Here is a 24,293-nt window from a genome sequence, read left to right as displayed (position 1 = left end):
ATTAAACAGTATCATAATTCATAATAAATGTTAGAAAAGAATAGCAGTTTGAGGTTGGTTGTGGTGTTCGAGGAAATAAAATGAGCAGAAATCGTGAAAACCTTCCCCACAAAAGCCAAAAGGAGTACCAATCAGTCTTTGGAATACCAAACCTGCTTACGTCATCGCTTGAATCGCCGCCGCAGTAATTAACGTTCCTTCCACCACCGTCAACACTCCACAAACAACCCCTCACGATCGCGCCACGTGTCCGAATCTCAAAAGCTGTCTTACTTTTCTTTGCTCACACTGGGTGGGACTCACACCCACGCCCTGCCACAACAACATACTCATAAACGAATACTCCACCCCGCAGGGCGGCCAATCGAATCCTTCCACGCCGAATCGGCGATTCTTCCTCACCGCTCACCGGCGGCTAGGGTTCCGGCGCCGAAACCTCGCTGTCACGGAATCCGCCAGCTCAGACCCGCATTCTCCATTAATGAACATTCCGCAATTTCGTTTTCGCAGCATTTAAAGCTTCTCCTCGCTTTTCTCTTATTTGACGCCTTTATACGATGTCGTTTTTGCGACAGAGAAAGGCCACCGCGAATCCCGTGCCACGCGAGGAGGAAGAGGAGAAGGAAAAGGAAAAGGAGAAGAAAAAGGTTAAGGCGAAGAGTATCGAAGGCGAAAGGATAAAGAGATGGTCGTGCGTGGATAGCTGTTGTTGGTTCGTGGGTCTCATATGTTCAATTTGGTGGTTCTTGCTGTTTCTCTACAATGCCATGCCGGCGTCCTTCCCTCAATACGTCACGGAGGCCATTACAGGGCCGTTGCCGGATCCTCCCGGCGTGAAGCTGAGGAAGGAGGGGTTGACGGTGAAGCATCCGGTGGTTTTCGTGCCCGGAATCGTCACCGGTGGGTTGGAACTCTGGGAGGGTCGCCAGTGTGCGGAAGGGTTGTTCAGGAAGAGGTTGTGGGGTGGCACCTTTGGGGAATTGTACAAACGGTACTTTTTCTTTTTTCTTTTTTTCCTTTTCTGTATGGGTTGATTTGGTGTTGGGTGGGTGGCGTGCACTATGTAAGGATTTTTTTTTATTCATAGGAATTATAATGAGTGCAACAACACCAACATTTGAACATAGGAATTGTAAGGACCACAGGATTCGAACATAGGAATTATAATGAGAAGTGTTTGCAAGGTGGTTTCCACTTTCTAGTTTCCGCTATTAGAAAAGATGTTTGAAAATGTTGTTTTACTTGATCGGGAAGTGAACAAGTGGCGTTTTACAACCATGGTTATTTTGTGTTAAATGAGTTAAATACTATCTGCTCGCACGACACGGAGTGGGAGTGGAACGGGGGAGTAACTCCAGTGAGTTGAAATGAAACTGACATTGTATTGTTTATCAACTGCGATGTTTCTTGATGTTGAAAAAATGAAAAAAGCACGATTCATTCTTTACTGGATCCTGAAAACCGCCAATGCTGTTTTGATGGATACTTTTAAGTTATGAATTATAACCCAGGAAGATGCAGCGGAGATGGATTAGGCAATATTCTCTATGAACCTTTCTTGAATCCTTCCATCAAGTTTACTGATTTTGTTAGAAAACACAGTGCCATAAAATGAATAACAACATTACAATCTAATCAACAGTTAACTCTTTGTCCTTTTAGGATGACATTTCTATGCATTTCCTCCAGGTTTGTATTATACTATTATGTACTTTTTTCTTTTATATTTTTTGTAATAATATGTTCTTCATTTGGTAAAGGGAATGAATTTCCTGTCCTTTGTAGCGTTAACTGTAAGGCAGAATTCTTAGACACACAAGTTGATTTTGAGCTGAACCTTTTTTACCAGTGGTTATTCAATTTGAAGTCCATCTGTTAGGCCCAGTTTGCGGAGTTTGATTCAAATGTTCAATGATCATAGCCCTTACAACATATGTCTTGCAGTGCAATTATCTTCCTTTTGTTATTGGAAAATATATTTACATCAATTTCTTGTTTTATGGATGTTTAGTGTCTCCTATAAAATAATCAGCTCCTTTTGAATGATATATGATTTTTATTTTACCTTCTGCAGACCATTATGCTGGGTTGAGCACATGTCACTAGATAATGAAACAGGACTAGACCGTCCAGGCATTAGAGTTAGGCCTGTGTCTGGACTTGTAGCAGCTGATTATTTTGCACCTGGTTATTTTGTTTGGGCTGTTCTAATTGCTAATTTAGCACGCATTGGGTATGAGGAGAAAAACATGTATATGGCTGCTTATGATTGGAGAATCTCATTTCAGAATACAGAGGTAGTTATCTTTTACTTACTAAGATTTATGATTATCTGCCCTCCCCTATATTTTTGTCGTCGTATTCATTTATGGTAAACCTTCATATGGGTTTTTCCCCCCTGCATCATTTGATCAGGTGAGGGATCGAACTTTGAGCAGGATAAAAAGTAATATAGAACTCATGGTGGCCACAAATGGTGGTAACAAGGTGGTTGTTATTCCACATTCAATGGGTGTTTTGTACTTTTTGCATTTTATGAAATGGGTTGAGGCACCGGCGCCAATGGGTGGAGGGGGTGGGTCAGATTGGTGTGCCAAACATATTAAAGCAGTGATGAACATTGGGGGACCTTTTCTTGGTGTTCCAAAATCTGTCGCAGGACTTTTCTCTATTGAAGCCAGGGATATTGCTGTTGCCAGGTTCTTTTTTACCACTATAATTTGAATGCTTGGTTCTGTGTATGTTTTTCTGAAACCCAAAGTTTCTTCTGTCCGTGTCTCTTGACAAGTAGGTTTTGGAATGTGTTTTACAAATATCTAGATTATATATATATGAGAAGTGGTTGTGTAATTTCTGTGCCTTTTGAATGAACAATAAGTCTCTGTTTGAGTATCTGTATTCTGTTACCCCTTGAAAGCTCTAGTTTTGATCAATAGTCTTAGTAAGTCTTTTTTTCCTTCAAAATGTAAATTTATAATGCAGCTGATCAGTTTCTAAGCTTTCAAAAAATTTGTTTCCCCCCACATATATGGGGATTTTCTTTTCTTGCCAGTTTTGTTAGAGTGAAAATTTATATATTCAATTGATGATATTGTTATAAAATGAATCATGTTAGCTGTGAATACATACATACATAATACATATAAATGAAGTCCTTATTCATGAATCTCTAAACCTCATACAGGACTTTCGCACCTGGTTTTTTGGATAAGGATGTTTTTGGCCTTCAAACTCTACAACATCTAATGCGGATGACCCGAACATGGGATTCAACCATGTCAATGATACCCAAAGGTGGGGATACTATATGGGGTGGTCTTGATTGGTCTCCTGATGTATACTATAACTGCAGTGCGAAGAAGCACAAGAACAATGATACTTACAATATATTTCAAAATGACAAAGAGAATCTTGGGTTTATGAAAAATATTAATTATGGGAGACTCATATCATTTGGGAAGGAAATAGCTGAGTTACACTCCTCCAAGTTTGAGAGGTTGGATTTTAGGGTAATGTTCCTAATATATTCATTGAGCATTTTGTTTAAATCTCTATTCTTCTTTTTAATGTTTGAATAATAGTATTTACAGAATTGCTGTCAATCTGCATAGGTGGACATACCTGATTTGTCCTTTTGAATATTGAGAATTCAGATATTTAACTTGAGTATTTGGTTAAACAGCTGAGCTTTCAGTTTGTATATGAATATTTAGTTATATATCTTTGTATCATTTATCAATTTCTAATAACAATTGCTCTGTACCTGACCTTTCATTTCCCCTCAAGTTGAAGTGCAAGTTGCTCCTTTACTATTGCGTTTACAGATGGAAGTTCCTCTGTATCTGTCTCCTGATATTCTCAAAATGTGTTTATTTCTTAACCATGTGCAGTTAGCATCAATTGTTTTTCTGAATGGCATTGTTATGAGATTCATGTATTGTTTGTTGTTGAAATTGACAGGGTGCTCTTAAGGGTAGGAACCTTGCAAACACATCTAGCTGTGATGTGTGGACAGAGTACCATGAAATGGGTGTTGAAGGAATCAAAGCTGTTACAGATCACAAAGCTTACACAGCTGATTCAATTTTGGATCTGTTTCATTTTGTCGCCCCAAAGATGATGAAGCGTGGAGATGCTCATTTTTCTTATGGGATTGCTGATAATTTGGATGATCAGAAATACAGACATTACAAATATTGGTCTAACCCCTTGGAAACAACGTGAGGTTCTTTAATTTTGTTCTTGTGGTTCACTCTTTATAAAAGATATTTACTTTTCCTTCTCAAATGCCTCTCTGACCATTTTTAATTTTTAATGTTATACAAAGCAAGCACAGTAAGGGGCTGGGGGGCAAAGAATTCTACTATTACCTAGAACTTAGCTACTGAGAAATTACTTTGTTACCTGGATTGGTGGAATTAATGGATTTTTTTTTTTAACTATTGTCAATAATTTCATATCATTCTATGTTTGAAAATATGTTGTTTCTATCTGTTCTGTGGTTTGTGTTATTTTTAATACTCTCCTGCTGTTACAGATTACCAAATGCTCCGGATATGGAGATTTACTCTATGTATGGGGTTGGGATCCCTACGGAAAGAGCATACGTCTACAAATTCGCCCCTCAATCTGATTGCCACATTCCATTTCAGATTGACACCTCAGCAAATGGTGGAAATGAGCACTCATGTCTAAAGGATGGAGTTTACAGTACTGATGGTGATGAAACTGTTCCTGTTTTAAGTGCTGGTTTCATGTGTGCAAAAGGTTGGCGAGGAAGAACCCGCTTTAATCCTTCAGGAATACGTACATTCATTAGGGAATATGATCATGCCCCTCCAGCTAATCTTCTAGAAGGTAGAGGAACCCAGAGTGGCGCTCATGTTGATATATTGGGTAACTTTGCATTAATTGAAGATATTATACGAGTAGCAGCTGGAGCCTCTGGTGAGGACTTAGGTGGAGACAGAGTGCACTCTGATATATTCAAGTGGTCTGAAAAGATCAATTTGGAGCTCTAGATTCACATGGTAACTGGTAAGTTCACTCCTTGGCCTTTTGACATTAATTGTGGTCCAAGTGTAGCTTGTCCAACTTCTTTGTCCTATCTTAAGTGAAAAATTAGGTTATAATTGTTAGGATCAGGGTAAATATTTTAATGCTCCTGATATTCACTGGTGTTTATATTGCATCTCATGTGGCTGGATCACTAGTCTTTTGACCAATTTTAATAAAATTTACAGGATATTGAACTGGCTGTGGTCAAATGGTTTAATTTGTAGTTGAACCATGATTGAAATGCAGACATAGTCTGTTCATTGTCTGCCAGTTCGACTGACTGGTTTTGTCCAGTTTTTAAAATATTGTTCTCAACGTTTTAAGTTCTTTATACACTGGTGGAACTCGTTTAAGTTCTTTATACACTGGTGGAACTCGTTTAAGTTCTTTATACACTGGTGGAACTCGCCCAGTTTATAAATATCATAAAATCTTTGGCTTTGGAATCACAAAATAGCGGAGTCAACATATTAGCTTTATTTATCAATATCAATTGGTCTAAGGCCCTGTTTGAATAAACTCTTCTATAAACACTTATAGAAGAAAAAAAAATGTGTTTCTCTCATTAGTTAAAATCAACTTATGTACTTAAATTTTATATATAAGTTTTCTCATCTAACTTTTTCAAAAATTGAGATGGATAAATTGATTTTAGTTTATGGGAGAAGTTCAATTTATTACCTTATTATTTAAGTAATTCTACATTTACAACAAAAATTGTACAACTTACACAACATTATTTTTGTGTATATTTATCTCTATAATAAATGAAGTGATAGACGAAGATAAACGCGAAAGTGATGTACAATTTTTTTTGTACATTTAACATTTCTCTTATTTTATTCTCTTATTGGTACTTATGAAGAAGTTTATTCAAATGGGGTCTAAGTGGTTTTGGGGTTCTGTTTTGTTAAAAAAAAAGTACGGGTGGAGCTTTTTCTCCTGTAACAGGTCCACTTGGCTTGATTTGAATCAGTAGCAAGTCCAATGTGACTTTCAGATAACAAGGGTCTAAGATCAAAGTATATTTTTGCTTTAACTTATGATTTTGGCCAGTTGGCTAATTGACTTGTTTTCAGTGTTTACATTTCTCTAAAACTAATTTCTGACCAGATATTACTATCTTCACGTCATTACTTCACTACTTGATGGAATCCTATATGCTTCAACTGTTGTGCATTAAGATGGAGATGATGTTATGAGCTCTGGAGCTGATAGAGCTGTTGCAACAACAACGGCAGCTTTCTTACCCAGATTTTTTCCATATAATTTCATCCTTTGAGGAAGTGTTAAATCTGTTTACAACCCCATCCCCATCCCCCCCCCCCCCCCCAAAAAAAAAAAAACAAAAAAAAGTTAATACCAAGCTTAGTTTAGGTGAATGATTCATGCTCGATGAGAATTTTGTCGATTCCATTCATTAATTTTATTATTGTCATGTGTATTAGTTTTAGTCTGCTCCCGCTTTCACCCTACTAATCTTTTATACTCTGCACGGACGGCATTGTCTTGTTGGTCAAAGGGCTCAAGAATGTGAACAGATTATGAGCCAAAGCCTCAAGTAAACGGAATAACACTGGCGTAGGAGTAGTTTTATTATTATTATTATTATTATTATTATTACTACTACTACTACTACTATTATTATTATTATTATTATTATTATTATTATTATTATTATTATTATATGCTGACACTGGTGTTACAAATATTGTTTGTTAGATCACGCTGTACCTTCCAATTTTCATTATGATGGGTTTATAAATGCATGATTTTGATTTGAAACCATAAATTTTCTTTAAATCGGTGTAACTCTGCTGTAGATTGTTATTGATGAAATTGGTGGCAAGACTTTCACGAGTTTTTTCTTCATTGTAAACTTTTCTTAGGTTATAAGATATGCTAGTGTTGTCTCCATGCTCATTAGGAAGTGAAAACAAAAATAAGGTGTAAAGAAAAGTTGAATCTTGAAGCCAGGAAACAACCGTCGAGTTGCATTTTGTCCATGGTGCAAACAGAGGATTTGAGTTTGCACGTTGGGTGATGTTTCCCATCTATAAAACCCAGATTATTTTTATATAAAGACACTTACTTGCTTTGTGTATTCTTGCCATTTAACACAGGAGATAGAAAAATCAAAGGGGGTTTCGTTTGGGTGAAGGTATAAATGATTTCAACCATGGACCAAGAAAAAATCCTAACCAACTAAAAAAATTCAGCAGAAGGAAACTAATTAAAACTAATAGCTAACAATTAATTTACCATTCATTGATAATATACATAAAAAATTGAAGTCAAATATAAGCGGTAAAAGGCTAAACAAAGCAATTATGATTATCACATTGGAATCGTATATGCTTTTATTTAATGATTTCCTTTGGTCATTTATAATTTCACAAGTCAGAAAATCAGGTTGTTAGCACATACTCACTAGCAAAATATATATAACTTGTTCGCATACTCTTCGTTTAAATTCTGTCTTTCTCTACTATTAATAGCGATCACATTTTTTTTAAATTTAATTTCTTTAGTTAATATTTACATGTTAAAAAATAAAGTCATTTTTATTTTTAAAAAAACTTACATGTTCAAAAATATTCACAGTTAATATCAAAGTAAAAATAAAATAAAATCTTTTAAGCCAAAGTATGACGCTACAGCGTCTGAAAGTCACTATAGGTCATGATGACCATATTTTTTTAAATTTAAATTTTTTAGTTAACATTTACATGTTAACAGTTTTAAATTAAATAATTACCACCCGGTTAAAAAAAGCTTACTACAAATTAAATATAAAAAAAATTCAATAAATAAAATCAACTAAAGAAAAACTAAAGTGCAATTAATATTTAACATTTTATTTAATTATAAAAAAACATAAGTATGGTTTATAGCGGTCAAATTTAAAATTTAGATAATAAAAAATGTTAATACTAAATAATGGTGTAAAATACTTTGTTTTAGTTATTTATATAAAAAAATGTTATTTTCTAACAAAATAATAATTTGTGCATAGGGTACTGCTTGAGATAAACATACACACTAAAAGGAGAGATTGAATAGTATATATAAAAAAACTTGCACTTTTACAGTGAAAAATGTATATAAATGAGATACAGAAAGGTAATCAAACGAAGTAGTAGAAACAAATGAAATGATACAAGTGTTTTTATACTGGTTCATCTCCAACCCAAAAATTACATCCAGTTCTCAATCCAACCCGATTGAGTTTCACTATCTTCAACAATATAAAAATATTATTTACACAAGTCACTTCTGGCTCAAATCAAGTATTCTTTCACCAAGCCTCTCTAAACTTAAACAAAATATTTTTTACACACGTCTCTTCAGACTCAATCCTTACAAATACAATTGGCAAGAGTTACAAAAATAGTTTCATCTCTTTTACATGGTGCTATACAAATTTGGTACAAGCAGCCTATAAAAAACTCTATGAGATTTGTATGAAGATCTTCTTCGTAGGACTTTAGCTATGTATTTCTCATTTAGTGAGTTTGCTCTGTATAATATGCTCTTTATTTTCAACGCTTTTCTTTTATTTTTCTTCACACTTCCTCTTACTTCATAGTTCACATCATGTTCATCTTTCTTGTTCACGCAACTTACTTTTTCTATTAGGATCATTGTATTTGATTGAGGATTTTACCTTTATATAGTAGCTTTTAGGAAGGTAACTGTTGCAGCAACGTTCAAAATTTAAACGTTTAGATTTCCTTCATCTGTCTTCCTAATTGTTCTTTAGAGGGTACTATAGGTGCATTTAATGCTTGCATGATTAGAGATGCATATATCCCCTATTTGATCTAGGCAGCTACTTATCATCTCTTTCTTTTGTTTTGAGTGTGGCAGAGTGGTGTCGACATAGAGCAATTGAAGTTGGTGCAAAGCAATCCTTTTTAGCGTCTTGTCTGAGATATTTTGGATTTTCTCTTTCTATCATAACACAATGATTTAACATTCCCTTATCGAAAGCTTTTGTTATCTACCAAGAAGCTTTCTTGTTCAATCTGCTAATGAATAAAGTATTAATTATTTCTTCAAATATGGCATTGATTCCAAATCATATGCTTTGTGTGGTGTGTTTTGTCTTACAGACAAAATATGTCACTGCTTTATTTGAAATATATTTTTTTAACTTTGAGTTTCTTATTTGTTATTTATAGAAAAATATTTTAATTTTTATGAAACTCTAATCTGCTTAGAAAATTATTTGTTATCATAAAAACTTATAACATTTCAAGAGATTCCAGATTGTCTCATGATACTCTAGGCTTCTTTTTGATCTTAGAGACACCATAGGACTATAGACCAAAATGACCAAAAAATAATAATAAAAAATTGCTATATACCTTGTAGAAACTTTTAATAATAATAATAAAATTTAAGTCCTACATATTGTATCATTTCACAAGTTGTTATAACAAATAATCTTATTTGTTGTTGTTATTAGCTATAGCAACTACAAAATAAATCATGCACAATAAAAAAAGAAACTATGTATTACCTATGTCTCTGTACCTCATAGTAATATTGTAGATAACAATTTAAAATGTATAAATAGTTTTATAATAATCTTATTTACATTAATAATTAAAAAAAAAACTACAAGAGTGAAAAAAAAACTTTTCTTTTTGTTTAGTGAGTTTGGTTTGGTCTCCACTTTATATTTATTTTCATTTTTAATAACAGATGCATATAATAGACGTGATATGGTAATATCTTAATTAAAATATCTCCTTGCATAATGATACTATACGACACCCATCTTTAAAAAATAAATAAAAAATCCGTCCCTATCTTAATGACTACTTACAATCACAACAATACTACTTGATCGTATTTACTAGTTACTACATACTTTTATCAATTTCTCATTGTAAAGTCATGTCACGAGTCGTTGAATATGTATCTTATCAGCATATTTAATTAAATACTTCATAAAATTCAATTTATTCCAAAACTCTATATTGATTATTGTAAAGATTGACAAAACCATTATTCAGTGTGATGCATTTCCTTATTGCTTATCCATGCGTCTCTTCTTCAATATCTTGGATATTCTTCTTTTATCAAATGATTTTTTTTTAGCAAAAATTCCTCAATTTGGCTTACACAAATACGAATATCGGAAATTTCTACATTATTTTATTTTTACAGAAAAATATTGCTATGCTTTGTTCATTTTGCTTTAGCTTAATTTCAGACAAATAATTTTTGTACCCATTAAAATCTCTTCTTAAAAATGGTAAAGGAATGTTTTTTTTTTCTCTTCAAAATAATTATAGCCTAACCACACAATTAATTTTGTAGTGAAAGTGCTCAAAATTAAAAGATAAAACTTTATAACTCATGAATTAATAAAATATATCATATTATCATTTCCACCAAAAAATAATAATCCAATTTATCTATAATCTGTTTCTCTTTTCCTGTTAGCTGGTCTTCCCCATCACAACAATATCACTGTCTAGTTATGGCTAACCAGGAATCAACTTCCCCTGTCTGATCAAGTAAGGAAAAGGATCACATCACTTTCGCCCCCTCGTTTTACTTTTTTATTACATCATTCTTTCTTTATATATGTGGTTTATATCTTTGGATTCTCTTGTATTTATCCTTGATTATAGAAAATTAACTTTACTTTTGCAGTGTGGAATTTTTTTGCACATTTAAAAATAATGAAAATGATTCCCTATCTTTTATCATATTTTACTCGTAGGTTGTTGGTCTAAAACTAAATTGTTTAGTTCCATTCTGCCGACATTTCAGCGATTAATATTTTTTTAAGGAATAGAAACTTTAGTACAGATTCTCTTTTGCATAGTGAAACCTTATCCACAATCAATCCAAATTAATTTATTTGAAAAGTCAATGAGAAGTGAAAGCGTGGAAAAGGTGACATTGTTACCAAACGTTAGTTTTAGCTTATTAAAATTTTTAATATCATTAAAATCGTTTGAGGATAGACTTGATCAAACTAGTATAACATTTCTTTTGTCCTTTTAAGATGAGCCTAATCCACCATATATTAATAAATTACCCTATGCCTTTCAAGTTTCAGCAAGAAATAATAAATTACCATGTGGCATCCAATAATGATCCCTTTGATCATTAACTAAGTATAGAAAATGAGAAACTCAAAAAAGACCTGTTTGGGCCACTTACCCACTTCTTTAAGCCTCAGTTATTCACAGTTTTGGTCCAAGATTCCAAGGAGTAGTCGAATTAAATATAATGTACAGAAATGGGCAAATTAGTCATTTAAGGACATCAGTTTGCAAAATATCAGTAGACTGAGAATGTGGAAGGTGGTGGGACATTTTCGGAATTAAGATCACTTTAGTATTATTATTATTATTATTATTATTATTATTATTATTATTATTAATATTATATCAAATCAAATATAATACATAAATGCAAATATAATCAATACATGTTATTTATATGATAAATATGGCCATTTGGAAGTGATAGATGTACAGAGTTAAAAAAAAAAATAGTTTTATTATAATTTTAAATATGTTAATCCAACTAATACTAAGATTGATTTTTAAGTCTTAAAATATTGAGAAATACAAATTTTTGACAAGATTGCTAAATATTTTTTATCAATACCATGAGAAGAAAAATATCTTAAACTTATAAGATATGTCAATGATAATAAAATACCTTAAACTTATAAGGTATGCTAATTTAAATCAATAATAGATATACTTTATTTATTTTCACCCATGTAGTCATTTTCATTTGAAAAAGTGAATCTTACCTTAATGTATATTTATTTTTCATCAAATTTATGATAATTTATATAGTGTTAAAAAATATACTATATTGAAGTCCGCAAATCTATTATTCGTTGAATATATTTAAACTTTAAGAAAATTCAATTTAATACAATTTTTTTATGTATAAACGACAGAATCCATATAAGTAAATAATAATAAATAAATTATCAATTTTAGAAAGAAAAAAAATCTAATTATTTCTTATGTTATACTAAGTAACTAAATACACAAGTAGATATGTGAAATTTAAATTTAAATTTAAAATATAATTTTGATATGATTTGGTGCAATGAAGGATTGCTAATATTGGAACGACGCGCGGTGGCAGAGCGTGGTTGAGTGATTGTTGGAGTGGGTTGAACATCACTAATAGTAATAGGGTGGGGGCAGCGCGTGGCGTGTATGCGCGTGAGGGAAGTGTGAACAGTAAAGGGCGGCTGAGAGGTGAGTGCTGAGGAAGAAGGCCCAAGGCCCAAGGGTTGAGGAAGGGTGTACGTGGGCCACTCAGAAAACGACGCTATTTAGAAAACATAAGCAAACCAAAGGTGGGTTGGTTTGGTTCCTTGCGAGAGACTATTTATGGACCCCGTCGCGTGCTTCTTCTTCAACCAGGCGAAGAATTGAAGAGAGATTGTAGAGTGAGAAAGTGTGGAAGGGTTTCGATAGAGGAGACATGCTCCAACTCAACCGACAATTCTATTACTCTTTGCTTCTTTCTTCATGCATCACCAGATCCCATAGGTATTTATTCTGCACTACCCACCTTTCTTTTACCTCACTCTTTTCCAATTCTTCTTTCTCTTTGCTGGATCCTACTCGCCACTTTTCGGTTTTCCGTTTGTTACCTTTTGCATGTCCACTTTGAGTTCACTTCCTCTTCTTCTGCTTAACAGTTTTTTTTTCTTTCTTTCTTTCTTTTGTGACGGCGCTCATGGTCATTGTGGATCAAATATAGGTTTGCGTTGGTGTGTTTTTTGTTTAGTAGATTGTCTGCATGCTGTTATTGTTATTATTTTTCATTGCGTTAATCTTTCTATGTGCCTCCTCACTAAAGAAGAGTGTCTTTGAGCGCTTCTTACGCGTTTGCTTAATTTTTAGGTTGCTCGTTTTGTAGGGTATGATTGAAGGTTTTGAGAATTAAGGCTGCAATACTGTACACATTCTACACAAGGAATGGTAAGCTACATTTCATGCTACGATGCTTTTTGTTTAGAATTTTCCTTTTGGGTAGGTACCTGAATTAGCATGTCGCACTTTAGTCCTTGAAAGATATCATTGTTTCGTTTAAGTTTCTAAAAACAATCATTTATTGTCATTTTAATTTCTAAATATATGTTAATATTATTATTTAAGTCACATTTTTTTAAAATTTTTTTTGGACTAAACTGAGTAATGATTTACACTTTTAGGGTTTATTTTGTTTGTTTGTTTGTTTTGATTTTTATACTTTCAGGATCAAAGTGCCAACAACTTGCATTTTCAAGAACTTAAAGGGTGTTTTACCCTTTCCCTTTTGGTAGTGATATACATTGTAAAATACCTACTATAGCGGTAAAAATGTTGATAGCTGTGATTTAAGTAGCAATAAGAACAGTGTAGTTGTGGCAATGGTGTGGTATAATAATATATAAGGAACTCGGCCATAGTGGTTTGAGGTGACTATAGTGGCAGTGACGATAAGAAAGAGAGTATACTTGATATATTGTTAAAAATTTGTAGAATTACTTGAAATGTGAGAATCCATGGTTGAAATTGGAAACTCGACTCCCACGTGTCTTGGGTATCAATCCTTGTAAAAATTATTTTTCAAAATGGTGATAATAGGTTCGTCATTTATCAACAACATAATAAGTTCTAGAAAATTCTTGGGTAGATAAATATCTCCGAAAATAACAATAAAAGGGCTTTAATTTGGTTGAAGTAGTGAGTTTTCCGCTCAAATGACTGGAAGTTATACCTGATAATTGAAGATGGGAACATCAAATTCTATGGCATCTCATCTTATTTTCATTTTTACTCCTTGGTAGTTCGGATGTATAAAACATAAACATGTGGTAAACTGGTTACTCTATTATTCTGTTTTCTTTTCTGGTAACTTGCTGACTTGAGATTAAATATATTCTCTTTTTGGCGATTATCTTTTTATCCATCCTTTAGTCTATAGATATCCTATTTTAGGAACATTTTGTCCCTCTCTCCCAACCTTCTGAAATAAATGCCGTTGTTCTATTCTGAGGAGTTTAAGTATGTTCTTGTTGTTCCTCTTATGTATATCATGCATATTCTTTTAAAGGGAATCGATATTCCTTGCCTTACATAATTTCTAATCCAGTCTAACTTGTAACTATTCCTGTGTCTGGTCAAGATCTAGGAATTTGCTATGTTGAAGGTTAAATGAAGTCGCTCTTCTTTTCAAATCCTCCTGACACTATGTACAATTATTCACAAGTTGATTGCAGTGATTCAATGGTAAGTGAAGCTGCTGTTTATGGATTAGCTGCTTGCAGTTTCAGTATTTAACTTGTTATTGTCCTTCCATTTCAGGCTCGTACTCCTTATCCTTGTGGTGATCCTTATTTTGGTAGTTCATTTGTTGCTTATGGACCACAGGCTATTGTAAGTTTGGTCAAGTACATTTTGTAATGCATAGTCTTCATTTTTGGATGAGATTTTAGTACACTTCCATTTCATAGTATATTATTTAATATGATGTCACTGTCTTTTTTAAATTTATTAGAATCAACCCCAAATTTTACCCCAGATGCTGGGATTAGCATCCACCAGAATTGCATTACCAGTTGAGCTTGCAGAAGATGGGCCCATTTATGTCAATGCAAAACAATACCATGGTATACTGAGAAGGCGACAGTCACGAGCAAAGCTTGAGGCTCAAAACAAACTCATCAAAAGTCGTAAGGTATGCTTCATAAGTATTGTTATGCATTGATTCACCCTGTTTATCCATCCAGTTTACCCTTTTCATGTATGGTCATGTATTATTTTTTGCGATTTTTTTTTTTGGGTGGGGGGGGGGGGGTTCTTTGGAAAGAATGTTGGTGTGGAGGAAGAGATTTTAATTGGATACGGGCTTGGTTGTATATGTATATTTCACCTGTTTACCTACATATGGTATAAATTTAAAATGTAGTCATAGTAATAGTAATAATAAAGGCTTATTTCATTTTCTATATAAATTTACATTATTTGAGCTAGGGTATGAATGAGAAAAAATGCACCGGCATTGTAGAGTATTCTTTTCTTGTTTTGTTTGGATAAAGAATTAAAATAGCGTATACGGAAAAATTACATGTTAACTACAGCCTACATGTGTTATTTATCATTCCAAGGGAGTGTTAGGGGAATTACAGTTGAATTATATATTGCGTTGTTATTATTCTGTGATGTAGAATGTTCGGTAATATGGCAATGCTGTTTTGGACTAAAAGAAATGGTATTACTCCACTGATTTCCCTCCTTTTCTAATTGATCGCAGCCATATCTTCACGAGTCTCGGCACCGCCACGCATTGAAAAGGGTTAGGGGGTCTGGGGGACGCTTTCTTAGTGCCAAACAGCTGCAACAGTCTAACACAGAACTTGCCACTAATGCCCATTCAGGTCCGGACCCTGTCAACTTTTATCAGGAGAAAGATGCATCAGAGGTGGAAAGTCATCCCTCAAGAACTGGAGAAAATGCATCTATCACAGCCATCTCTGGCTTAACAAGTATGTCCAGTAACCGTGTCAATTTCAGGCAGCCTGAGCACAACTTCTTGGGTAGCTCCCCAAACATGGGTGGATCATCACAGTGGAATGGGGGACTAACCTTTGGGGGTGGAGCTCGGCAATGTGCTTCAGTTGGCCGGTGAGAGGTGGAACCAGTCAAAACAAGTTCACTGGTCTGGCAAATCATCCTTGGCTTAGTCACTTTGCTTTCTGTGTTTCATCATTCATGTACGCTACAGAAATGTTGTCTTTTGGAAGACTCTGCATTAGCCCTCAGACCTTTGCTAGTGCTTTGCTTTGCCATGTATTTTAAAGTTTCTATTGCTTCTGTTGTTGAACTGGACCAGAAAGTTTGTGCTTAATTTAACCACTTTCTATCCCACCGTGGAGGGTCCTTGCTTTGCCCAACCCAATCTTCAAAACCCCTATAAAACAAAATGGAGAGAAGAAAATGAAAATTTGAACAGTACTGACATCAATATGTTATTGGATGAAGTAAACACAAACTTTTAAAGTAAATTTTTACCATACCAACTCACACATACATATCATTTCCCTTGTCTTCGAGCGACAATAGAGCTTTGGAGTAATGTCTGAACTTGTCAGCATCCAGAATATTATGTTCCCCGAGGCACGAATCAACGTAAGTTCCTAATAACAGGCGATTCTCTTTTCTCGCGTCTTGTCTGTATCGCTCGGACATTCTCATGAATTCGTTGGTTCTTTCTGTTTTCTCTTCCTCCTTCACTTGGGCATCTTTGTAACTTGGTTTCTTTCTCATTTATTTTCGTTCTTCATGCTTCAATCAATGATAAGCTGATAGCAAATTATTGTTGTTCCACTGTTCTGCTAAAGATTAAATATCATTAACAAAATTTTGATATATTCTTTTACTGATGGATAATGATTTGTAATTGGTAAGCCATGTCTTAGAGCATCTACAATGGGATAAGCAACTCCCAACCACTTTAAATGGGTCCCACTGTGCCACGTCACTCATAAGCAACTCATACTATACTTTTACAATTTTTGCTCCAATGGAAATTGCTTATAAGCACTCATACTTTTTTACAACTCATACTACACTTTTTGACACCTCACACTACACTTTATGATAAATTTTTATAAAATTAATTATTATAGATAATATATAAATATAAATAATTAACAAAATAAATTACATAATTAAAAAATTACAATAATAAAAAAATACCAAAAATTACAATAATAAAAAAATATTATAAATTACAATAATATTATCATTTCTTATTATTTTGCTATTTTTTTAACTTATTACCTATTTAAATATATCATTTCCATATCTATTTTTTTTAATATTTTCAAAATTTTACCAATAATTAAAAATAATTTTACATCACATTATAAATTATTTATCAAAATATAATTTATATATTAAAAGTTATTTTATTATATAATAAAATATATAATAAAAATGTTTATTTACTATGATTTAATTTATATATTAAAAGTTATTTTATTATATAATAAAATATATAATAAAAATATTCATTTTCTGTTTATCACCTTCGTCTCTTTTTCTTCTCTCTCAAATTTTTCATTTTCACCCTTCACTCCCTCTCTCTCAAAGTTCCACCTAGGATGAGGAGTCTGGTGAGGCTGAGCGGCGCGCACCAGATGGGGCTGGTCAGGGGGAGACTTGCACGCGGCTGACAGGGACTGGTGGGGCGGAGCCGCGCGCCCCAGAGGAGGCTGGTCGGGGGGAGTGCGTGCGCAAGAGGGGGCTGGTCGGGGGGAGTGCGTGCGCGCGGCTGAAGGGTCTGGTCGGGGGTTGCGCGCGCGGCTGGGGGGTTCAGCGGGGGGTTTCCGCGCGCGCTGCTGAGGGGTCTGGTCGGGGGTTCCGCGTGGTCGGGGGTCCGGTTGGTCAGGGGTTGCGCGTGCGGAGGAGGTTTCATACATGCATGCGGTCGGAGGGGGTCCACCAAGAGCAATAGCAGGTGCCACGTATGTTTAAGAACCGTTGCTTCTGCAAGCAACAAAGAAAAAAATTTAAGAACCCTTGCTGCCACGTATGCCTGCTCCAACGGGAAGTTCTTGTAAGCACCGTTGCTTACAAGTAAGACACGCACTAAGCACCTCCCGCTGGAGTTGCTCTTAGTATTACTACTTTTTATGGTAACGTCTTAGTGTACAGTTGTTGAGGCTTAAGTGCTTATTTGAATACAGGCAAACATGCGTTGGCGTTAGAAAAGTAGGTTCGCCTTAATTTTCAAAATTAAGTCAGCGGTGAGTATGATTCATTCTGAGAAATATTTATTTTATTTTATTTTCAGTTGGATAAAATTGATTTTAATTAAGTGATTTACCAAAATTTTAAAAATATACTTATATTTATACTCTAAAAATGTTTTCACTTTTCATTATAAAATTTCTTACCATATTTTCGATTTATTTCTTGTTTTTAAGATTTGTTCATAAAGTAAAAAAAAAAAGATTTTACTGTTTCCATCGTAAATTTTTTCAAACAAAAAATAGATTAAAAATAAATGTCACCTTTGTAACTTAAAAGTAAAATAAAGAAAATAAAAAGCAAAATAAACTCACAATAGTTACATTTCAATGTTTCACTGAAAAAAAAAGCACTATGTATCTTCGTTAAAAGAGAGAAAACAATAAATTTATTATGACAATATTAAATTATTAAAAGTTATGTATAATATATAATTATTAAAAGAGACTACGTGTCTCCATTAGAAAATAACAAATTTATTATGATAATTTGTAAGTTTTTAAAAATTATGTATAATTATTAAGTAAAATGAAGTAAATAGAAAAGGAGATTTTTTTTTGAATCATCGGTAAGTATGGTAAAAATTCAAACGATGATGATGATAGCAAATATTGAAGAGTTAAAAAGAGAGAGACATTTTATTATAGTATGCAAGGAGGAAAAGGTCAAAAAGGGAGAGAGAATGAGGCATCCCATAACATACATAATACATACACACATGACATGTTCCTAAACGCTGGGAAAGGAAATCCTAATGGCATGGTATGTCCGTATGGTGATGGCATGATATAAATAAAAAAATCGATGGGCATGGCATGCGATGTTGAAACCGGCTTGCACCCATTCGATTCCCATTGGCTCGGTGTTTCCCGAGAAAGAAAAAGTGACCCCAATTTTGAAACTGAAATAAAATCCCAATCAATCCGGGCACTTGTTCACTCGCACTCAGTGGAATTCTCTTGTGTGATGCGAGTTGAAACCGCGAATTGAGGCATAACAGAGATCGGAGAATGGTTTCGTATGTTAACATCTTGCTGTACGGCGTGGGAGGGTTGGTGGTGGCGGGGATGGCATTGCTGGTGGCGTTTCAGGAGAAGCTCGTCTACGTTCCCGTCTTGCCTGGCCTCACCAAGTCCTACGCCATCAATCCCTCTCGCCTCAGACTCTCCTACGAAGACATCTGGCTCCATTCCTCCGACGGCGTCCGCCTCCACGCTTGGTTCATCAAACTCTTCCCTAACTGCCGAGGTCTCCGATTCCCTTCCTTTTCGATCTCCTTACGCTTTTCTCTCGCATGCCACAATTTTAGATCCAATACTAAAATAACGCTATTATTATGTCGCCCAATTACGATGCTGATCCAATTCTATGTGCTTCGTTTAGGTTTTGTTTATCTCCTGTCCTATGATATGAACGAACTTACACTTTGAGATATGCTGCACTTTGCAGGTCCGACTGTTTTGTTTTTTCAAGAAAATGCTGGAAGTATCCTGGTGGTGGTAGATATTAGGGATGATTGTCATTGTTGCTGTTATTGTTTTGCATATTTTTTGTTGATCAGGTTCAGTGTGATTTTGAAGGCCTTGACTGCTCACTTTTAGATATTGCGCATCGACTCGAAATGGTTCGCATAATGTTGCAGCAGTTACGATGCAATGTTTTCATGCTTTCTTACCGAGGGTATGTAATGTATCAACCTAGGCTCGTTGATCATGGCACTTTCTTATAGCTCTGTGTCAGCAAGTTAATGACTTTAAAATGCGCTTGTCACCTTCTCGCTGAATTGGCACTAATATTTCATTCAATTACACAGTTATGGAGCAAGTGATGGCTATCCTTCTCAGCATGGAATTATTAAGGATGCTCAGGTATGCTTTTTATTAATAGTAATTCGAATTCCCTGATTTTGGTTGTCAAACTATTTACTAATATCTTCCCCCCAATTTTATTACTCCTTTTTCCCAGGCTGCATTGGATCATCTTTCTCAAAGGACTGATATTGACGCATCTAGAATAGTTGTATTTGGACGATCACTTGGTGGTGCAGTTGGAGCTGTACTAACAAAAAATAACCCTGACAAGGTACCCCTTGGACCTTGGGAAACTATATAATGTTTAATGTTCATGTTGTTCTTCGTAAAAATCTAATGATCTTGGATTTCAGTTGTCGCCATGGACAATTGCTTGCTAGATTTCAGTTGCCTGAAGATAAATGTTTCCTTGGAATGTTAGTACTATATGTAATTATAGTTTGCTAGGTTCACAAGGCATACAGCAAGACCATATATATAGCTGCAAATTAGTTTGCTAAAGTTTCTTTTCCTGTTGATAGATTCATAACTCATTTCATGATTTTCAACATTATGTGAGAAAGGAATATTCAATTAATGTGGATGCATTTGTGGGGAAACTATATCAACTGAGGAAAAACAACGTAGTTTTTAACTAATTAAAATTATTTTTGATAATTAGGATCAGGATTAGTTTATTTTCTGAATTTTGTTTATGTTTTTTTGTCTCGATAAGATTCTAAGTTACAGAATCCTTATCTGTTCTGTTTTTTTTTTAATTTTTTTTTAGTTATGATCCAATCAATTAGGATCCCTTTCTTATATGTAGCCTTATAAAAGGACAGACTTGTATCGGGGGAATGAACGAAGAAACTATTAGTCTAGGAGGGGCTCTGTCCAGAGTCTGTTACTAACTTTTACTGTAGGTCGCAAGTAGGAGTCTTCTATATCTAGGCTAGTGACTTGGTCTTACGTGGAAGTCTACAAGTTAACATGATTTTAGGTTCCAATTGCAAAGTATTCGACATGAGTTTCACTTTGAAGTATGAGAATATAGTGTGCAGTTTTTAAGGCCTTGGGTTCTCAAAATACAACAGCTAGCTTCTGTGACATGGTTTTCCCATTTGGTATCAATCAGACTGGTCATCTGTGCGTTATAACACTGTTATAGTGGCGTCACATAGTGATGTGGCCATGGGCTGCTCTGTGGAAGCCCATCATGTCACAGGCCATTGTTGTGCCTGAGTGTGAATCAAAGCTGCTGTTGCATCTGAGACAAAAACCCTTCTCTTTTGGCCACTAACAATGTCGTTTGGTGCTCTTTAATGGGTGGGAGGAGATCTCTCGCCCCCCCCCCCCCCCCCCGCCATCTTTTTATTCATCAGAAAAAACTGTTTTTTGTACTCTCACTGCTAAATAATACTGGGCCTGGTCTCTTCTCTCTGACATAAATCAAACTTTTTCTTAAATAACTTAATCTTTTTTGTTTTGCGTATGAAGAATTTCACTTTTATTGCTTTAGTGACTATTTACTAATTAAATTAATTAGAGAGATCTCGAGCAGAGGCTTTTCCCTGCTACATGTCAATACCTTTCTTCTTCAGACATTTATTTTATGTAGAAATAATTTTGCAACTAATTTTAAAGCTACTGGTTTAAAGAAAGACTGGTGCAATCTTCTATTCAGAAATTTAGCCCAGCTTCTCCATTTTGTTATTCTCAACAACAATTTTTTGGTGCACCTTTAATCTACATTCTCCTCTGATTTTCATTTTGTGTTTTAGGTTGCTGCACTGATACTAGAAAATACTTTCACATCTATAATGGATATGGCTGGAGTTATGTTTCCTTTTTTGAAGTGGTTTATTGGAGGCAGCTGTTCAAATGGTCCTAAAGTACTCAATTTTCTTGTTCGTTCTCCATGGAGTACAATTGATGTTGTTGGCCAGGTGAGGGATGCTGGAAATTTAAATTGTGTATGGCTGGATTCACGTGTTTGTGCATAACCTTTTTATTAAGATATTAAACATTAATTGCAGGTCAAACAGCCTATCCTTTTTCTTTCTGGATTGCAAGATGAGATGGTCCCTCCATCACATATGCAAATGCTTTATGCCAAGGCAGCTGCTCGTAATAATCAGTGTCTGTTTGTGGAGTTTCCTACTGGCATGCATATGGATACTTGGGTGGCTGGTGGTGATCACTACTGGAGAACAATTCAGCAGTTTCTTGAACAGCATGCCCCAGAGCAAAAGGAAGACAGTTCATCCCAAAATGGAAATGGTAATGATAAAATTTTTTTTCTCTCTTTATGCTGTGTTTTAAAACTAGGGGATTATGGGTTAAGAATGTGGGATAGCTTATGCTTAATTAATTGCATGAATAATATACAATTTTTTATTTTCAGATGTGGAATTTTTATGTTCTTGTTCTTTTTTGGTCTTTTCCTTTTGATTTACGATATGTCCTTCTTGTGTCATTCTCAAACTTCGTCTATCTATCGTGATCAATTTTTGCGCCCCGCCCACTTCCCCCCTTTGTTGCTGTTTCTCACTTGTTGTTTTAATACTGCTTCCAGATACTGGGGCGAGGTGATTGGCTGACATTAAATTATTTCAATGATACTAATTGGCTAACTAAGGATTCAAACAGTTTCTGCCCTTTGAAGTTGCAGCCCGTAAGAGCTCCCTGTGAGAAGATGCTTCCTACTGGGACATGCTGCACCACGTCAAGGTATATCATTGAACAATTTTGGTTGGGTTGTGGTTTCCAGAATTTGGAAGATGCGCAGACAATTTGTGCTACCCTTTTCTATACTGTATGGCATCTACATTTTGGGTGCCTGACCGAATTTGACAAATGACAAGTAGAATAATAATTATTTACCTAAGCTATATATACATGTAGTGTATGTACTATGTACTGTACTTTATCAGTTTATCTATGTTCTTTTTAGTGAATGAGTTCATTGTCATTCATACTAGTGCGTACTTATATATATCGGTTGATTCCTATTTTCTTTAATGTTAGTATCTTTTATTGATTCTTATAGCAAGCTCGAATGTCCAATTTAACGCGTGATCTTTTTTCACGAGGACTTCAGCTACATGGTACTAAACATGTTTGAGTTAGGATCTCGATTCAAGAATGAGTACTCGTGCAATAGTTTCTATGCAAGTTTAAAGTATGCTGACAAAATATTCACCATAGAACTTAATAAATTAATTAGTTTGATGATTACTGGATATATGCACCGTGCTGTTGATGCATGATAATCTAGGAAGTGTGAGGAGAAACAAGTGTTCCAGTTCCACACTCTTTCAAGGTTACGTCTCCTTTACACTCGAGCATGTTATCCGTATTTTTTAGGCTAAAAACCTATTTTGGTCTCTTATAATAATTATTTGTTTTAATTTAGTCCTACTTTTATTTTTGGTCTTAAATTGGTCCCTAATAAATTAATTGGTTGCAATGTGGGACTTTCGTCTAAATTATTTAAACGGAGTTAACTGTTGGTCACGTGGATGTCATGTAGATGCATAGGTGGATGTCACGTGGATGCCAAATTTCTTGAAAACACCTGGAACCAGAACGGTCCATTCTGAAACCAGAACGGTCCATTCTGAAGAAATATTTAAGTGTCACTTAATAATTTTTTGCAACTTATTTAAAATTAGAGGAATAAAATGATAAAAATTAATAGGATAAACATAATGAAATTATTAATTTGTTTTCTTTCGGTGTCCTCTAAATTTTTACACTCATTTAAAGTAAAAATATTTTATTTGTTATTTTGAATTAATTTAACGAAGTATCATATGATTTTTAATTTTTTTAAAAATTTATAAATTTGATCTATACATGAAAAACTTTTTAATTTAACAATTAAATTTTTAAAAATTTGATATAGAACATTAATTATTAAGTAAAATAAATCTATCAAGACTTAATTTTGAAGTAAGTAAATTTTTTCTTCATTAAAAATGAAGATAATTTTACCACAAAATAAAAAATAATAAAATAATAAAATAAAATATAAAAAATATATATTAATGTATTTATTATATTAGATATAACAAGATAATTAAAATATAATTAATAATATATATTTTATAAAATTATTAATATTTTATATATATAAAAAAAAAAAAGAATGAAAAAATTTTAGTGGGGGCAAGTGCCCCCACTATGATTAACTTAGATCCGTCCCTGCATGTGGTTGTATGGTGAAATGTTAGTCCTGTGTATCATCTTTTACTTCAAGTTCTACCTCTTCAAGAACAGGTTGTTGTTATTGGGGTACATCGTTAATGACTTCAAGAAAAAATATCATGTCATTTCATCCTTTACTGTATAGTGTCAATTTGGTAGTAAGTGATTCACTTCAGTTTGACTAACAATGAAATAAAATCTGTTACCATTATTTTTAGTGATACACTGCATTGTCTTTAATGATACACTATATAGCCCAACTGTTTAGTAATTGAAGTTATCAATTTCTATTGACAATATTACCAAATTCAGTATTTGAAATGCTTTGTACTTTGGGTCTTTTTCCTTCCACGATTCACAACCGTGAACTATAATCATTGATCGTTTGTGTCTACCAGTCTGGAACCAGAACGACTCGTTCTGGTTGCAC

At 34.1% G+C, this 24,293-nt stretch overlaps 3 protein-coding genes across 10 annotated transcripts; all 3 read left to right on the top strand.

Moving 5' to 3' along the window:
• The first annotated feature begins 71 nt into the window (after window positions 1-71).
• Window positions 72-8,950, top strand: LOC109808306 (phospholipid:diacylglycerol acyltransferase 1). Of its 4 annotated transcripts, none has more exons than XM_083075778.1 (7): window positions 72-991; window positions 2,075-2,297; window positions 2,416-2,699; window positions 3,185-3,509; window positions 3,961-4,220; window positions 4,538-5,037; window positions 8,929-8,950. In XM_083075778.1, exons 1-6 carry the CDS (start codon window positions 558-560, stop codon window positions 5,019-5,021), a joined length of 2,010 nt encoding a protein of 669 aa, XP_082931904.1. In that variant the 5' UTR covers window positions 72-557; the 3' UTR covers window positions 5,022-5,037; window positions 8,929-8,950. The 4 variants fall into 4 exon arrangements, with proteins under 4 accessions (XP_082931904.1, XP_082931903.1, XP_020226832.1 ...); XM_083075777.1 differs by lacking the exon at window positions 8,929-8,950 and adding an exon at window positions 6,948-7,162; XM_020371243.3 differs by lacking the exon at window positions 8,929-8,950 and adding an exon at window positions 5,244-5,423.
• Window positions 8,951-12,423: 3,473 nt separating this feature from the next.
• LOC109806794 (nuclear transcription factor Y subunit A-7) lies at window positions 12,424-15,974 on the top strand. Of its 4 annotated transcripts, none has more exons than XM_083075779.1 (6): window positions 12,424-12,608; window positions 12,982-13,043; window positions 14,239-14,336; window positions 14,412-14,483; window positions 14,605-14,784; window positions 15,361-15,974. In XM_083075779.1, the coding sequence occupies exons 3-6, from the start codon at window positions 14,262-14,264 to the stop codon at window positions 15,733-15,735; spliced, it is 702 nt and encodes a 233-aa protein (XP_082931905.1). In that variant the 5' UTR covers window positions 12,424-12,608; window positions 12,982-13,043; window positions 14,239-14,261; the 3' UTR covers window positions 15,736-15,974. The 4 variants fall into 4 exon arrangements, with proteins under 4 accessions (XP_082931905.1, XP_082931906.1, XP_020224880.1 ...); XM_083075780.1 differs by having other exon boundaries at window positions 12,966-13,043; XM_020369291.3 differs by having other exon boundaries at window positions 12,425-12,608; window positions 14,233-14,336.
• Window positions 15,975-18,602: 2,628 nt separating this feature from the next.
• WAV2 (alpha/beta-Hydrolases superfamily protein) lies at window positions 18,603-22,611 on the top strand. Of its 2 annotated transcripts, none has more exons than XM_020373295.3 (8): window positions 18,603-19,109; window positions 19,311-19,346; window positions 19,463-19,541; window positions 19,675-19,729; window positions 19,827-19,943; window positions 21,436-21,600; window positions 21,691-21,934; window positions 22,326-22,611. In XM_020373295.3, the coding sequence occupies exons 1-8, from the start codon at window positions 18,872-18,874 to the stop codon at window positions 22,343-22,345; spliced, it is 954 nt and encodes a 317-aa protein (XP_020228884.1). In that variant the 5' UTR covers window positions 18,603-18,871; the 3' UTR covers window positions 22,346-22,611. The 2 variants fall into 2 exon arrangements, with proteins under 2 accessions (XP_020228884.1, XP_020228885.1); XM_020373296.3 differs by having other exon boundaries at window positions 18,613-19,109; window positions 22,230-22,611.
• Window positions 22,612-24,293: the final 1,682 nt, after the last annotated feature.

Source organism: Cajanus cajan, chromosome 5, assembly GCF_000230855.2.
Source record: "Cajanus cajan strain Asha chromosome 5, NIPB_CcT2T_4, whole genome shotgun sequence".
In the NCBI taxonomy this organism is placed as follows: domain Eukaryota; kingdom Viridiplantae; phylum Streptophyta; class Magnoliopsida; order Fabales; family Fabaceae; genus Cajanus; species Cajanus cajan.
Note: the sequence above shows the minus strand (reverse complement) of the source record. Positions and strands in the feature narration are given on the sequence as shown.